General features: G+C 43.9%; 1 protein-coding gene across 7 annotated transcripts in view; it reads left to right on the top strand.

Annotated features, from left to right (window-relative positions):
- The window catches only part of MAP3K4 (mitogen-activated protein kinase kinase kinase 4), a 148,589-nt gene extending 133,013 nt beyond the window's left edge, over positions 1–15,576 (top strand). For 6 of the 7 annotated variants that reach the window (XM_054021808.1, XM_054021807.1, XM_054021805.1 and 3 more), the window contains 5 exons: positions 1,947–2,106; positions 11,681–11,803; positions 12,734–12,840; positions 13,442–13,621; positions 15,032–15,576. In XM_054021808.1, the coding sequence (XP_053877783.1) occupies positions 1,947–2,106; positions 11,681–11,803; positions 12,734–12,840; positions 13,442–13,621; positions 15,032–15,052 (591 nt within the window). In that variant the 3' untranslated portion in view covers positions 15,053–15,576. Of the gene's footprint in view, positions 1–1,946; positions 2,107–11,680; positions 11,804–12,733; positions 12,841–13,441; positions 13,622–15,031 lie in introns of those variants that run through there. The other variant, XM_054021810.1, reaches the window with a different exon arrangement.
- Positions 15,577–17,221: the final 1,645 nt, after the last annotated feature.

Below are 17,221 nucleotides of genomic sequence, written 5' to 3'. Positions count from 1 at the left end.
TACACGCAATTAAACAATTGCCCAAGCCCCGCAAGCCCGAGTCTAATTTCATTGTAGACATACCCAAGGAAGACAAGGCCATTGCAGAGAAACTAAATAAATTCTTTGCATCAGTCTTCACTGCAGAGGATGTGAGGCAGATGCCCACATCTGAGCCGTTCTTTTTATGTGACAATTCTGAGGAACTGTCTCAGATTCAGATGTTAATAGAGGAGGGTTTGGAATAAATTAAACAGTAATAAATCACCAGGGCCATATGGTATTCACCCAAGAATTCTGAAGGAACTCAAATATGAAATGGCAGGACTACTAACTGTGGTATGTAAACTCTTGCTTAAGTCAGCCTCTGTACCAGGTGACTAGAGGATAGCTAATAGGGCACAAAATTTTGAAAAAGTCTTCAGAGGTGATCCTGACAATTACAGGCTGATAAACCCACTTTCAGTACCAGACAAACTATAGAACAGAATTATCAGACACGTAGATGAACACAATATGTTGGGGAAGAGTCAACAGAGCTTTTGTAAAGGGAAATCATGCCTCACCAATCTACTAGAATTCTTTGAGGGAGTCAACAAGCATGTGTACCAGGGGGATCCAGTGCATATAATGTACTTAGATTTTCAGAAAACCTTTGACAAGGTCCCTCACCAAAGGCTCTTAAGCAAAGTAAGCTGTCATGGGAAAAGAGGGAAGGTCCTTTCATGGATCGGTAACTGGTTAAAAGATAGGAAACAAAAGGTAGGAATAAATGGTCAGTTTTCATAGTGGAGAGAGGTAAGTAATGGGGTCCCCCAAGGATCTGTCTTGGGACAGGACATTCAGCATATTCATAAATGATCTGGAAAAGGAGTAAACAATGAGTTGGCAAAGTTTGCAGATAATACAAAATTACTTGGGATAGTTAACTCCAAAGAAGGCTGCAAAGGGATCTCACAAAACTGTGTGACTGTGCAACAAAATGGCAGATGAAATTCAGTGTTGATAAATGCAAAGTAATGCACATTGGAAAACATAATCCCAACTATACATACAAAATTATGAGGTCTAAAGTAGCTGTTACCACTCAAGAAAGAGACCTTGGAGTCATTGTGGACGGTTCTCTGAAAACATCCACTAAATGTGCAGCAGCAGTCAAAAAAGCTAACAATGTTAGGAACCATTAGGAAATGGATAGATAATAAGACAGAAAATATAAAACCACGGTATTAATCCATGGTATGTCCACATCTTGAATACCGAGAGGTGTTCTGGTCATCCCATCTCAAAAAAGGTATATTAGAATTGGAAAAAACAACAAAAATGATTAGGGGCATGGAGCAGCTTCCATATGAGGAGAGAGAAAAAAGACTGGCACTGTTCAGCTTAGAATAGAGGGAAGATGTAACAGAGGTCTATAAAATCTTGATTTGTGTGGAGAAACTGAACAGGGAAGTATTTACCCCTTCACATGACACAAGAACCAGTGATTACTCAATGAAATTAATAGGTAGCAGGTTTAAAACAAATAAAAGGAAGTACTTCATCACACAATGTGCAGTCAACCTGTGGAACTCATTGCTAGGGGATGTTGTGAAGCTGAAAGTATGACAGGGTTAAAAAAATAATTAGGTTCATGGAGGATAGATCCACAATGGTCAGGGATGCAGCCCTGTGCTCTGGGTGTCACTAACCCTGTGACTGCTAGAAGCTGGGTCTGGACAACGGAGATAGATCACTCGATAAACTGCCCTGTTCTGTTCACTACCTCTAAAGCATCTTGCACTGGCCACTGGGCTAGGTGGACCATTCGTCTGACCCAGCATGGCAGTTCTTGTGACCCTGTTTCGCAAATAGCAAGGAGGTAGGCGGAGGCTATGGGTAAACATTAAAATTTGAATAGAAATTAAGATTAGAAATAATACCAGCACAGGCACCAAAGGAATCTAATTTGGTTCCCACAACAGGAAGAAATGTATATCTTCATGGAGTACTGTGATGAGGGCACTCTGGAAGAGGTGTCAAGGCTGGGCCTTCAGGAACATGTCATTAGGCTCTACACGAAGCAAATCACGATTGCTATCAATGTGCTACATGAACATGGTATAGTTCATCGGGACATTAAAGGTAAATTGTTTTTAAAAAAAGTTAAGGTAATGTTGCTTTACAGTGTTGTAAGTAAGTATTGCCTAAAGCATCTATGGGGATTTAAGGCAAGTTCTCTGCTCTAGAGCAGTAATTATGTTAACGTGCCCTGCCCAGGCACTGGATAGTTGATACGCTTGCATTAGTGGCTATTCACTTTTATTGAACGCATTGAGCTTGAAATGTTGGCACACAGGGTTGCAAAATTAGGGACAAATTCTGCCCCTGGGTGCACTTATGTAACTTTCTTTGAGTTCACTGGAGCCCTGTGGCTCCATCCAGGGACAGAATTTGGTCCTCACAGTAATACTAGTGTTAGAAGTGTAACTTATCTGGTATATTTTTATTCTGGGCTTTTCGAGAAATGATGGAATTCTCTGGGAGCTGAAGAGTATCAAAAAGATAATTTGATCGTAATATTTTCTCTGTAGTTCTCAAGTTTAGGATTTCAAAGGGATGACAGTTGTCATAGTGGTGAAAGGCTGCTGTTTTACGTTAGAGAGATTATGAAAAGAAATAGGTTTAAAATTAGACCTATCCAATGATTCTCTGATGCATGTTAGTCTACACACGTTTTGCTCTCAGCCATCTCTTCCAGTGAACAGGCTGGAGCTACAAAAACTGCAGAATTTTTGGCGTGCTCATAGAAACCCCCTCTAGCTCCAATTTCACTCCTTTTCCCACATGATCAATAGCACGGCTTCTTGTCTCCTGCTCCTTTCAAAACATTCTCCTAGTCTAGCTGGTCTATTTTTGTTTAGTGTGACTTGTTTTCCTCAGCAATGGTAGAGAAACCAGAGAAGGAAAGGAAAAAACTTCACACAAATTATTCCCGTTAAATGCTCAGTTTACAAGGCAATACAACCCAACCATGCTGGGTTTCTATGTCCCTCTTGCTCACAGGGTTCTGAATCATCGCAGCAGTCTAGGAGATTCCCAGTTGCTCTTGTTCCTTTGGCCTCGTGCTCCTCAGTTGGGAAAGAACTGTCCATGACCCAGAGGCCTCCCACCCAGGTAGGCCACTCTTGAGTCAGCTTTGGCTTTTTTTAGGAGATAATTGCTCTCTCTTCTCCTCCACTGCCCTCCCCTAGCATTCTTTCCTTTCCCGTTCTCCCTGCTGGTCAAGGCATTTTGTCCAGGTGTGAACTCAGCTCTGTATTCCCCATAACCTCATATCTATGGTGATCATTCCTTGTTTAGATAAGTATTTAGTAGACGGTTCCTCCCTCCTGGAAGACCAGGTTAGCTGTGATAAAACCCAGGGCCTATTACAGAAACTGGGTCTCATGAACAGAGTCAGGATTCCTTTTGCACCAGTGCAGTGTTTCGTTAACCTTGGGCCGCACTTCTAGACTGACAGAGTGTCTTCCTCTTGTCCAAGAGAAACACTGAAGTGAGAACTTTTATCCAGCAGTTCAGGGAGCTGTATCACTGCATCATCCAACAGGATCTCCACTGACTGAGCTTCCTAATGTCCAGTATTACAGGAGTGTTCCTTGGGAACATTCCAGCTTCAGATGTTGAAGCTATATCTGATAACGGTCAGTGCTTGGACTTCCCTAATCCTTAATGTTAAGGTAGTGCTCACATGGTGACAGCAGGAAGGTCAGGTATACAAAGGGGGCATCTTTGCACCACTCCTACTTCGTAATTTCCTTGGATAAATCAGATTAGGGATTTATGTAGGTTGCCAGATGGCACATGGTAAATCATCTCCCCGAACTCATGTTATATACACGTTCTCAAACTCGGCAGTGAAGCAGGCTCTATTCTGTTGTCCTACTAGGGTCCCCATAAAACAAATCAAGTGGTCAAATGCTTCTGTTTTTATGGGGGGAGGGGAATCCTATAACAGAGAGGCGGAGCTACAGCCCATTCCCATAGCATTAGATCCCTAGTGCCCAGCCGGCATCATCTTTTGGTGAATCTTTCTGTTAGCAATAAATACCCAGTTCGTCTTTGAGTGATTGTCCATATCTATTCCACTCTTGGTGTTGGATTGGAATCTTTTGGCCACTAGTGTCCTTTGGAGCAATGCTTGTGCCCCCCTGCCCTTCCCTACCACTTGAAGACATAAAGGGCCGAGTGGGGGCGACAGTCTCTCAGTTCTGTCTTTCTGCACATGGCTGCCGGGCGGAACTGCAAGCAATGCCTCTATCTCTTGCACTTGGCTAGCGTTATTTGTATACAGCTACATATCTTGGCATACACAGCAGTTAATTAGTATTAGTAGGTATGTTTTTTGAGGGGTTTTTTTGGTTGTTGTTTTTGTTTTGTTTTTTTAATGTTTATATCTGGTACTAGGCTTCAGCCCTTATGGCTGAAACCAAATCTCCCCGTCTAAAATATTATCCCTCTTGGGAGAGAGCTATCCCCTTCAGTGATGGGAATACAAGATGCCTCTTCTGTCTGGGGAAAAAGGCATATTCCTGACAAGTGTTCAGTCTGCAGATCATTTTCAAAACAAACACAGACGGTTGAGGGGTAGCTCCTCTGAAACTTTTCTTATTTGACAAGTCAATGAGACCTGCCTCTGATCCTGGTAAACAGGCCCCTCCAGGGACAGAGCATTCTTCATCTAAGAGTGCTCCAGTGAGCTGTGGCTCCGTTGTTAGCTCCCATGTATCTCCTTCTAAAGAGACCTGTTCTGTTGTTTCTCCTCTCAGGTCCTTGTCATCAGCTACTGAGAGGTGTGAGAGAGAGCACCACTCTACAAAAGAGTGCAGGCATAGGTCAGCTTCCAAGGGTCTAAGTAACAAGAGGCACCTAAAGTTGCCTCACTTATTCTTATCAAAGCATAGCATATGGCCTGTAGCAGCATAAAGGACTCTGGTCACCATGGAACAGTTTCAAGCTGCATCCATTTCTGGAATTGCAGTAGCATCAACGGGGCTCTTAGTACTGATGCTGGGACTTTTGGTGCTGGCACCAACATTTTCCCTACCAACGTCTTTGGCACCTCCCACTCTAGTGCTGTCTGTTTCCAACATGGTGCTCATAGAATCATAGAATATCAGAGTTGGAAGGGACCTCAGGAGGTCATCTAGTCCAACCCCCTGCTCAAAGCAGGACCAATCCCCAGACAGATTTTTACCCCAGTTCCATAATGTCATGGTACTGACTTTCTTGGCACAGAGATTCACGATACCAAGTGACCTCATGGTATCGGTGTTTCCTGAGTCACCACTGTTAACCTCTGAACTGACTGCTGGATTGATATTGATACTGAGTGTTTCTGGGGCACAGATGAGGGAACTCCTTATAGCACACCAAGGGACACCTAGAAAAACTTCACTAGCCCTCAGGCGCACTCCTCTGAAGCTGACAAGAAGGGTAGAGGAGCCTGTCCTGGATACTCCCGAAGATCTTGGTCTGCTTAAAACCCATACACATCTGATAGAGATTCTAGGTCCCATTAACTATCACAGGCAAAGGGGATCTATAGAAAGACAGTCCTCTTGGTATTTCCCCGCTTTCCCCCCCTTTGCCCTTTTCTCCTTCCTCCCGTGGCTCCCAACCCTGGCCATATTGGACCCCATGGGGGTTACACCCAACAAGGAGAGACTCCTCAAAAGCTTTTTCTTGGGGCAGGGCCTAGTCTCCAGTAAAATCCCTTAGTGTGCAACATCATCATCAGCCCCCAGGGCCTCACATTGAGCCTCAGCAACAACCACCGCCATCTGATGAACATCAATAGATAGCAGAACTCATCCCAGCTGCTGTCTCTTCTTCATTGCCTGATGAAGCTTTGGGTCCTGTACTTCCTCCTATCCTGACAATTATAAAGCTTTTGAGGACTTTCTGCATAGGATGGCAGATGCTCTGGAAATCCCTGTGGAGATTGTACAGGCGAAGTCATATAAGCTTTTGCGAATTCTTTGCTCCTTCGTGCTGGAGAGGTTGGCTAAGGCAATCAGAGAGATCCTGCTGGAGCCAGCACAATGTCTGTGGCAGACACCATAATCAATTCCACTTACATCCAAGAGAGCTGACAAATAGTATCAGGGCCCTGTCTGTAACACAAAGCAGAAAAGTCTGCCCAAGACTGATGTATGCAGCTAAGTGCAAAAGATTTCTATTTAGGCAATGCTACAGCACCTCTCTCCTTTGGAGAATCTGATCCTCTGTGTTCTGGACTATTTGTTATTTTTCAAGAACTCTGGATTATCTGTTGTTTATATCAGAGTGCACCTCGCAGCAGTTTCAGCCCATCATATTCCAGTCCAGAGTGACATAAGATTCTCACACTCAACAGTAGCTAAGTTCCTCAAGGGCCTAATTCATGCTTTTCTTCCAGTACAGGAGCTCCCTCCTCCCTCAGATCTCAATGTAGTTTTAGCTAGGTATTGATATGTCCACCTTAGCATCATGCTATCGATACCATCTTTGAGTAAAAACCGCCTTTTTACTAGCGATCACATCAGCTCAAAGGGTAGAGGAGAAGCAGGCAGTCATGACAGACACTGTCTTCAACAAGGACAAAGACCCCATCCAAATTTTTTTTTTACCTAAAGTGATCTCAGACTTTGAGTAAAAACAGGCTCCCTGCCTGCCTTGGCTCCACGTGACTTCCGGACGCAGCGGCATGTCCCCACTCCGGCTCCTAGGCATAGGGGCAGCCAGGGGCTCCACATGCTGTCCCCGCCCCAAGTGCCAGTTCTGTAGCTCCCATTGGCTGGGAACCACAGCCAATGGGAGCTGCGGGGGCAGTGCCTGCGGACAGGGCAGCACACAGAGCCGCTTGGCCATGCCTCCGCATAGGAGCCGGAGGGGGGACATGCCACTGCTTCTGGGACCTGTTTGAGGTAAGCGCCACCCGGAGCCTTCTCCCCAACCTCCTGATCCCCCTCCCTTCCTCTGAACCCCTCGATCCCAGCCTGGAGCAGCCTCCTTCACCCCAAACCCCTCATCCCCAGCACCACCCCAGAGCCTGCACCCCCAGCCGGAGCTCTCTTCCCCCCAAAACCCGTGCGCCAACCCCCTGCCCCAGTCCTGATCCCCCTCTGAACCCCTTGGTCCCAGCCCGCAGCACCCTCCTGCACCTCTAGCCCCACCCCAGAGCCTGCACCCCAGCCGGAGCCCCAACACCCTGCCCCAGCCCTGATCCCCCATCCGCACTCCGAACCCCTCATACCCAGCCCGTAGCATCCTCCTACACCCCAAGCCCCTCATCTCCAGAGCCTGCACCCCCAGCCAGACCCTCACACCCCCCGCACCCCAACCCCCGTCCCAGCCCGAAGCCCCCTCCTGCGTTCCAAATCCTTTATCTCTGGCCCCACCCTGGAGCTCGCACCCCTTCCTGCACCCCAGCCCCCTCAACCAGCCCAGTGAAAATGAGTGAGTGAGGGTGGGGAGAACAAGTGACAGGGGGGGGGGGAATGGAGTGAGCGGGGGGGATGGAGTGAGCTCGGAGGAAGGGTGGGGCAGGGGGCGGAGCAAGGGTGTTCGGTTTTGTGAGAGTATAAAGTTGGCAGCCTAGTCAGGTCAGAGCTCATTTGACTAGAACACAGGTGCTGATAGATGTTTGGTTGCGTGTGTGTGTGTTCACTCTGTATGCTGCCCCAGCTTTGTGTAGATAGCGGAGATAGCAGACTTTATTGAACTGCCCAATCAATCCACAGACTCAGTTTTCAGAGAAGGAACTTGGTCAGGTTTGTTGCTGACGAAGCACGGTGCTAATGCCCCGGCTCAGTGGTTACAGGAATACTAACACATGTATGCTTGTGCCAATGGATTGGCTCAGTTAGTGGCGGGACTGTCCACTATCCCCTTGGGCAGACAGAGACGCTTCCTTTGATGCTTCATTTTATACAGCAATACAAACAAGTTATGTATTGCCCTTCTGACATGGGTTGTTACCACCCATTACCGTGTACATGTTGGTTAGATCACAACATCTCTATCCATCATCCTGAGCTTATCTTTCAGAGAGGTCAATGTGTTCCTCTTCTCTATGGGGAATGTGTTTGTATCAATCTGGTATTGGGGTTTTCTGGTACTACCTTTCTGGAACGTGTTTGCCTGAGTGTTGTGTCTAGCACTTCTTAGGAATGTATGTTTCTGCACCGTCAGCCCTGTTCTTGCTAGATTCTGTGAGCAGGGCTTGCCTCTTGCTCACAACCTGACTTTGCTTTATATCAGCAAAGTTTTGACCACTAGTTCAGGCCTCAAGCCTCTGATACAAGGCCTTATATCTCAGGCTCTCTTTCTACTACAACAGGCAGCATCTGTGGCTTCTTTGAGAAGTGTAGCCATCTCTGAAATTTGAAGGACGGCTACCTTGGCATCAATAACATACATTTATAGAATACTGTTCCCTTGTAGGGGCATCGTGCTTGTTTTGGCAGAGCTGTCTTACAGTCACTGTTTGGGTAGACTCCAAGCACCCACCTCCTACACATCAGGTCACTGCTGAGAGTCATCAGAAGTGGAATACATATGGGCGAGTCCCTCAAAAAAAACCAAAACAAAACACACACAAAAACGGTAACTTACAGTAACTGTGGTTCTTTGAGATGTGTTGTCCACATCTTTCATGACCTATGCTCCTTCCCTGCTACTATGGAAATAACACCTGAATTATGTATTGGCAAAGGAACTGGGGGATGGTTGGCCCTGCCCTGCCCTTAATGTCCTCCGGTGGGGGGAGGGTGCAAGGACATTCAGAGCACAGACATGGCCCCAATGGATACAGCTGGCCAGAAAACTGCAATCTCAAGCGCAAGGGGCACGTGCAGACAGAGGACAATATATGTAGATGACACATCACTAAAAACCACAGTTACTGTAAGGTAAATTACCATTCTTTCCCAACAGGTACAGATTCTGTTGATAATCAAAAGAAGCCTGTAAATGGAATTTATTCATGCTACTCATTTTTTCCTTTTAGTGTTATGAAGCATATACTGTCTCTGCCTCCCTTATTTTAAATAATATCTAAAGTTTTGTTTCTAAATGCTTTGATAGCTGTCAAGGAACCCGCTGAGTGAGAAGAAGAGTCCCAACGTCATGGGACTGCACTGCCTTTCCATAAACTGAGCATTTTCAGGACTATTTACATTTCCTTTCTGGTTTCTTGGGTTTCTTCATGGAAGAGCTAAAAATGCACTAACTGGAGGTTGGAGAATATTTTAGATAGGTACAGGAGACAAAGGGTCCTGCACTGCCCCCTGTGCAACGCAAAGCAAAAGTGGGGAACTGGTGGGAGGACATAGTGCCCAGATGAGCACAAAAATACCTGTGTGTGATATGGATAGAAGGCTAGTAAGCATGGATAAACCTGAGACAATGCCAGGATATAACATTTGCAGGGAGCCATTTTGTTGATCCATGTGTGCCACTCATTTTCCATCAAGAAAAGTCACCACTAAAGTTACAGCATTAAGGTTTCAGCATCTCTGCTGAGAGACCCACCACCAACCAACCGAGAGCTTCATTGTGATCACTCATTATTACTCAAGATTTTGCATGATTTGCATGGTGTCCTGCTGCTTCTAAACGTGTTTCCTCTAAGCATGTGGATTGGCACGATATTGAAATGAAGATGAATGCTGGTCACCAAGGGCCAGGTTCTCCAGTCCACTAAGTTCACCTTCCAGCTCCTATATGAAGCAAAGTGAATTTAAGATGACCAGTGATTCCTCCTGGAGAACTCTTCCACTCCACATAGGGGAACTCTCTACTCATGTAAAGTGGCGGTGGCACAGTAGTCACCTCCTACAAATAAGCAACGTCTCTGGCTATGGAAAAGGGACTGTATCAGGAGTGGGATAGGGGATAGTGGTACAAAACTCCACTATCCCCGATAACTAGGGCCCTACCAACTTCATAGTCGATTTCAGTCAATTTCATAGTCATGGGATTTTAAAAATAGTCAATTTCATGGTTTCAGATGTTTACATCTGAAATTTCATGGTGTTGTAATCCTGGAGGGGAGGGGGGGACACAAAGCACTTGTGGGGCCGGGGGGAGGGGGAGAGGTGTCGAGGGATTGCCACCTTCACTTCTGTGCTGCCGAGCTTCCGGCAGCCGGGGGAAGTACCCAGAGGTGGGTCTGATTTCCCCCTCCCCACCTCCCCTCCTGGGGTGGCTGTGCAGGGGAAGAGGAAGTCCTGTCCCTCCCCAGCCTGACTGGGACTAGCAGCTAGGAGCCCCCGGCTGGGGGAAGATCAGACCCATTTCTGGGAGCATCTCCCAGCTGCAGGAAGCTCCACGGCTGCTGCCTTCAGAACCCAGCTCTGAAGGCAGTGCAGTGGCGGAGCTTCCTGCAGCTGAGGGGGGCGGGGGAGGTGGGTCAGATCTCCCCCAGAGAGTGGTTGTGGAGAGGAAGAGGAAGTCCCATCCTTCCCCAGCCCTGCTGGGACTAGCAGCTGGAGCCTGGTGCATGGTAGGAGCTAGATTTCATGGGGAAGATCTGATATCCTGGTCCGTGGCACATTTTTCATGGCTGTGAATTTGGTAAGGCTCTACTGATAACGCAGTGGTATAAGCTCCATTAGCCAGGCTGGCCATAGTGGTGAATTGGGACCCAAGTGCTTTAGATAGAACACTGCAGTATAATGGAATCCTACTATCTAGCTCACTTGTACTGAGCAGATGGTTACAGTGAGGGATGCCATGATGAGCATGTATGAGCCCTTGCTTGCAAGGAAACCCATAATACCAGCGTTTGAGCAATCACTTAACAGAGCACCTGGCAGCTGTCCAGTTATGCAGCTGTCATTTTGGCAATCTAATAACTATTTCAGACGTAGGATTACAGCGTTAACTTCCTTCACATTCTTAATGGAGGCCAATTTTGAATCTGTTAACCATGACAGAGGCTTCTTAAAAGTAGTGTTAGATCGGTTAAAAATCCCACCAAAAATAGCTCACTCCTAAGGACGGAGTGTGAATATAATTTTGTGAAATGTGCAAGGAGCAGAGCATTCATTCCTTTGTCAAAAGGAATTCTGCACTTATGTTGAATATAATCGACCAGGACTCCTGAATGCCTAGGAGGGTGGTTTCATTCTTGTCAACACCACTATTTTGTTCAGAAGAGAATGAACACTTTGAAAAATTCAAACTTTTTTTTATAAAAAGTTGAATAGAAATGACCATTCTGCGCCACTACATCTCATTCCTGACTGATAGTCTCGGGCCTGCCAATAGAGGCAGATTTTGTGGTGAGATTAGAATGAAAGGCCCCAGATTCCTTGTGCCCGAAAAGGCACAAGAACACAGGCCTCCAACATTTGTAAGGCTGATGAATTAACCCACTGGGCCACCTAGCCTCCTGGACACTTTGTTTTGCTTTGTCATGAAATTTAATTCTTGGATCATACTGACTTGATCGGTGGACTTCATCGGTCTGCCTAGCCTTAGTGTTTACAGAAGATGCCGAGAAAAAGGCCAGTTTGTGCTAAGAATGCATCATCTCTGGAATACTGCCAAATAACACATTTGTCACTTACTTTATGCCATTTGTCTTAGCACACTATGCTGAGATGTCCCGACCTTTCAAGTAAGCAGAAATTTAACAAGTTGTTTAATTTGTTTTGTTTGCACTTCCCAGGAGCCAATATCTTCCTTACCTCATCAGGACTGATTAAGCTGGGAGACTTTGGTTGCTCAGTAAAATTAAAGAACAACACACAGACAATGCCTGGAGAAGTGAACAGTACTCTGGGTACTGCAGGTGAGGAAGAATGTGCTAAACTGCTGAAATGTTATGAACACGTTTAGCTCCGACTAGTGAAACCTTCTGTCGAAAGACTAATGCTGGGGACAAATTTGAGTGGAGCTTGGTGTGACCTTATTGGGGAGGGGTGCCTGGGGCAACTTTAACTGATAGTGTACATAGAGAGGAAGGCCCCAAGTATAGCACAACAAACAAAAGTTTAAACGGAACAAAAGATGTATATAGCTTCTGAAAACTCACTCCTATTCAGAGGAAAGTGGACAGAGCTGTACTGTTCTCTTTGACTCGATAAACATCAAATCATCGTTGTCATACTTTCTATTCTTGACACATTGATTTTTTGCATCCCTAAACACGATAGCCTAAATTAAGACCAGGGGTAAGTAGCTGCAACTCTGTGGAAGTCACAATTACATCAGCGCTGAATTTGGTTCAGTGTATTGAATATGGGCTCAATCCTTTGTGTGAACTCCCACTGAGTGCACCTGGAGGACTTGGATTTAATTGGGTTACTGAATTCCAGAGAGGTAAGACTGCATCTGCACAGGAAGAGTGTGTAACTACATTTCATATGAGTGTCCCCTTTTTTTCTATTGAAGAAGATACCTTCCTCTGCCCCCTTATGGAAATGGCATAGGGTTCTTTTGCACTGGTGTTGAATTTTTTTTTAAGCAAAGGAAAATAACTGAAAAAATATGTACCATTTCAGTCCTGTTAACTATTATACTTAAAAACATTTATGCTGGGACTATTTCAGAGAACTCAAGAAGCCAGTAAATGACATCCTAGAACAGAAAGGAATAACCGGTGGTAATTGACTGCAGATGTATTGAAAAGCATTTGATTGCTCGGTTTAATCACTTTATTTAGGTACATTCTGTTCCTTCTGTTGTATAAATTGACGCCACCATATGTGTTGTTTCAAAGCATACATGGCACCTGAGGTAATTACTAGAGCTAAAGGAGAAGGGCATGGCCGTGCAGCAGACATCTGGAGTCTGGGTTGTGTTGTAATAGAGATGGTTACTGGCAAGGTAAGAACATTTCACATACCAGACTGGTTCAGAATGCTCTATAATACAGGCTCAGCTATTTGTAAAAGAGGCTGGTGCAATCCTCCTCATTGAACAGCGTAAAATGGATATTCATTTATTAGTTGGCATCCCCCAAAGAAAAATCAAGTTTGCAGACTTGTATACATTTTTATTTCCAATGACTAAGACTGACTTGGTGTGGCAGGGAGGTTGTCGAATCTCCATCATTGGAGATTTTTAAGACCAAGTTAGACAAACACCTGTCAGGGATGGTCTAGATAATACTTAGTTCTGCCATGAGTGCAGGGGACTGGACTAGATAATCTCTCGAGGTCTCTTCCAGTCCAGTGATTCTATGATACATTAACATTTTGGGATGGAAGAGTCGTTTGTTTGTGGACCTAGAGCAAGGGAGATTTGTGTTCCTTGGGTCTAAATGTTTAATAACTTCTTGACCATAGCATTTTCTCCTCCCCTTGCGTAATTTTTGGGGTATGTGTCATCATTAAGCTATGTCCTGCAATCATTTCAAGACTTTCACTATTGGCTAACAGACCCATTTACCAAACCTTGCATTCAGCAATTTTATTATTTGTTGCAGAGACCCTGGCATGAATACGAGCACAACTTTCAGATCATGTATAAAGTGGGGATGGGTCATAAGCCTCCTATACCTGAAAGGGTAAGCCCAGAAGGAAAAGACTTCCTTTCTCACTGCCTGGAAAGTGATCCAAAGATGAGATGGACAGCTAGCCAGCTCCTTGATCATCCATTTGTCAAGGTTTGTCAAGTTGATTTAGTGCCAGGATCGTAGTAGATAGGAATGAGAGAGATGTAAATTCATTGAATGCATGTACAATTGTAGGGGATTGTCTCCTGATAGTGAAAATGTTAAGTCAATACTAGACAGAACACAAGAAGTAACAAATTTTAAAACACACGTGGTTTGCAGGCACTATCCAATATCTGAATGAAAAGATCTTCAGTTATTTTCATAGCTAATAATTTAGGTTGGTACATACTTTCTTAAAGGAGTGTGGCTGCAGCAAACTTACACTGGTGTCTCTACATCTTATAAAGCAACAGAGGGTCCTGTGGCACCTTTGAGACTAACAGAAGTACTGGGAGCATAAGCTTTCGTGGGTAAGAACCTCACTTCTTCAGATGCAAGATGCAGAAGTGAGGTTCTTACCCACGAAAGCTTATGTTCCCAGTACTTCTGTTAGTCTCAAAGGTGCCACAGGACCCTCTGTTGCTTTTTACAGATTCAGACTAACACGGCTACCCCTCTGATACTCTACATCTTATAGTACACTTTCATCATTGAGTTTGAAGGGCTGTTACTAACTTAGGTGTCAAGGTTGCTTTATTCTGTGTCTATCTTTAAATTTTAAAAACACCTTGTGAGAATTTAGTGGTAGTACCAGCTGTGCTGTTAATGGAAGTCATACCTAAAACTTTAGAGAGTACATTTACAATGACAGTCCATTCCCTAGCAATTTAAATTTTTTATGCCAGAGAACTATATATGACAGGGTTTAAGTTTTATTTAATGATTACTTTCTATTTTTTTTTTTTCTAGCGGTTGGGGTTAGTTTTCAAGCACCTGAAATGGAAGTGCCCTGTCCATTTCAAAGACTGTTGTTCAGTGGGATGTAGATTTTGTTTGGTTCATAAAAGATTGGAACAGCTTATATAAATGTTTTAAAAGATCTTTAAATAATGAAAAAAGTTGTTATTCAATTTAAAATGTATTCATAAAATCAGAAAAAAGACAAAACAGGCCATCTGTCCTCCTCAGCCACTGTTGTTCGAATTAGCTTAAAAAGCTTGCAAAGTCAACATGTATAATCCACACATTCTGGCTGCTTTCCCTTGGTCATCTTGTAGGCTGCCTGGCTCTATGGAGGAACACTGTTTGTCTTACCAAATTAGAGTAATGCAATTGGATCAGTCACGTCAGCAGAAAGCACTTGTATTCATGGGAAAGTTTTTTGATGGGTGGGGATAGCATACAGAGGCATTAACTTGTATCATGTTATCAATGAGGAAAAAAGAGGGCGTTAAACTGTAAAAACACTATCCACAGTGTGTGGGAAGAAGAGGTGACCTACTGATTTCTTTACTGCAGTCTGTACAAATTAGACTCCTTTTAATTGCTGACTTAGTGTCTTGTGTCCTCCTTTCACAGGTTTGCACAGATGAAGAATGAAGTTACTCAATATGTGGCCTCTTGTACTCTGGCGAAGTATCTGCTAATCACTACTGTATGTAATATTTACATAAAGACTGTACTAAGAAACAGTATAAAATTTTAACTTACCATGACTGAAGACTGCACAAGTGACAAGCGTCACTTTTACTGCTGCTCCTGTATGTTTTACTTGACACATGTTACTCATGTGACAGTGTCTGCAAGTTTAAAGAAGCTGCATGTTTCAGTGAAAGTGCCATTACTACTGTATATGGACCATTACCTTTTTGTTCTTCTTTCTTTAAATGTTTCTCATTTAAGTGAGAACTGTAATGTTAATATGTAGTATTTTTGGACTTTCTAGGTTCGAAAAAGTTGTAGTGTTATCAGGCGTTCTGGACCTTGTTTTTTAAATCTCCTATTTGAGTGCACTGACTGTGAACTTTTACTCTGTTTTTTTGCCCAGCTTCAGATTTGTTATGCAAAAGGCTGATTAATGAAATTACAAAAAAAGTTTCTCAATAAATGGTTTATTTTAGGAAGTTTTTTGGGCGGTTCTCTCTTCGTTGTTGAAGATACAAATATGTATCACAAACCCAAGACATTTTGGGATAAAAACAGCCACTCTGAAGCATTTGAAAGGCAACAAAGCTTGGACCGAAGTTATTCTGAAATCAGCCTTCTGTGCCAGTGAGGTCTTCTGGATAAGTTACAAATGCCTGTTGAGTTCATCACTATGCAAGCAATGGTAAGAGTATTGAAGATTTTTACCACTCATGCGGCTTGTCAAAGTAGTATGACCTGTTCAATGGTTACAGCTTTATTTAATATGGCCAGTGCATTTTTGCAAATACACAGCATCTGCAGTGCGGAAAAAATACTAGAGCTTTTGGCACAAATCACATAGGTGTTGATCCTATGTTGTGGTGCATGTAAAGTCTCTAATCTGAACCTGAAATGGCACTGACTGACTTGTACCCTCTCTGGCTAATCTTCCCAGAGGCAGCAACAGCTCCCCTTGAACGTGTCTGCAGATCAGGCTAGTGGAACAGCCTTCATCTTGTATGTAGGCTTACTCCCTAGCTATGTAGAATGGAAATTTAGATGACACCAAGCAGGGCCTACAGCTGTAACAGCCACCAACTCCTAGTTTGCATTGAACTTCAGAACATACTTATGATGGCCAGCAAGAAATATAGAATGCTGATCAATGTTAGGAAAACAAAGCAAGATAGGTACACAGCTAGATCTCAATCATCAAGTGGTGAAACAAGTGAATAGTTTTCCCTATTTAGGGAGATGAAAAATCAAGAGCTGGATAGACCTTGCAATGTTGTCAAATTAGACTACACATCTGTGTTCATATCAATGCTCCTGTGGGGCTGAATACTTCCACTAGATACAGAGGGTTTGAGCTTTGGTGGTGCTGCATAATTAGAAGTGTGAACAATGAGGTGATGAGGCGAGCACAATGACCCCACAAAAGAGAATATCTTTCTGCAGACCCAGGGCATTAATCAGGCAAGATTGCATATAAACAACACAAGGAAAGAAAGATCCAACTTTGTTAGAAACATGTCCAGAGGCACTAGCATCCAAGATGGAGTGGATGTTTTACAAGTCTGTTGCATCTATGGAATACGGAAGTTCTGAGGGTAGTCAACAGCTAGAGTGGAGATGTCACCTGAAAAAGACCACCTCAAAGGTTTTCCTAACAGTTCTGAAACATTTCTCCACAACAAACCAACTAGGGCTATGGAAAGTTCAGTTTGGCTGCTCTTCTTCCTTGAGTGTGATACAGGAGGTAGAGTTTTACATTCTTTAATCTGCTCTTTAGACCAAAAAAGCCAGTTATGTAACCTAATTTAAAAAAACCCTCCACATTTGCCAATCAAATATAAACATTTCAATCCAGCACCACTGGCCTGTTTCAAAGGTATATCAGAGGTTGGGGGTGTTTTCACTATGACTGGTTAAGAGCACCAGACTTCACCATAGAAATGGATACTTCTTACAAGCAATGGGATAGCCTATAAAGGCACAGTATCCACCTGAAGCTCATATAGGTGTTTTGAGAAACACAACAAAAACATTTTATTTTCCTTCCCAATCTGCTTCAGATATGGAATGAAGGAAAATATGAAGCAACCCTCAGATTGTGTGGGTTTGGTATCAGTTTCATTAAAA

The sequence above is a fragment of the Malaclemys terrapin genome, chromosome 3 (genome assembly GCF_027887155.1).
Source record: "Malaclemys terrapin pileata isolate rMalTer1 chromosome 3, rMalTer1.hap1, whole genome shotgun sequence".
Classification (NCBI taxonomy): Eukaryota; Metazoa; Chordata; order Testudines; family Emydidae; genus Malaclemys; species Malaclemys terrapin.
Note: the sequence above shows the minus strand (reverse complement) of the source record. Positions and strands in the feature narration are given on the sequence as shown.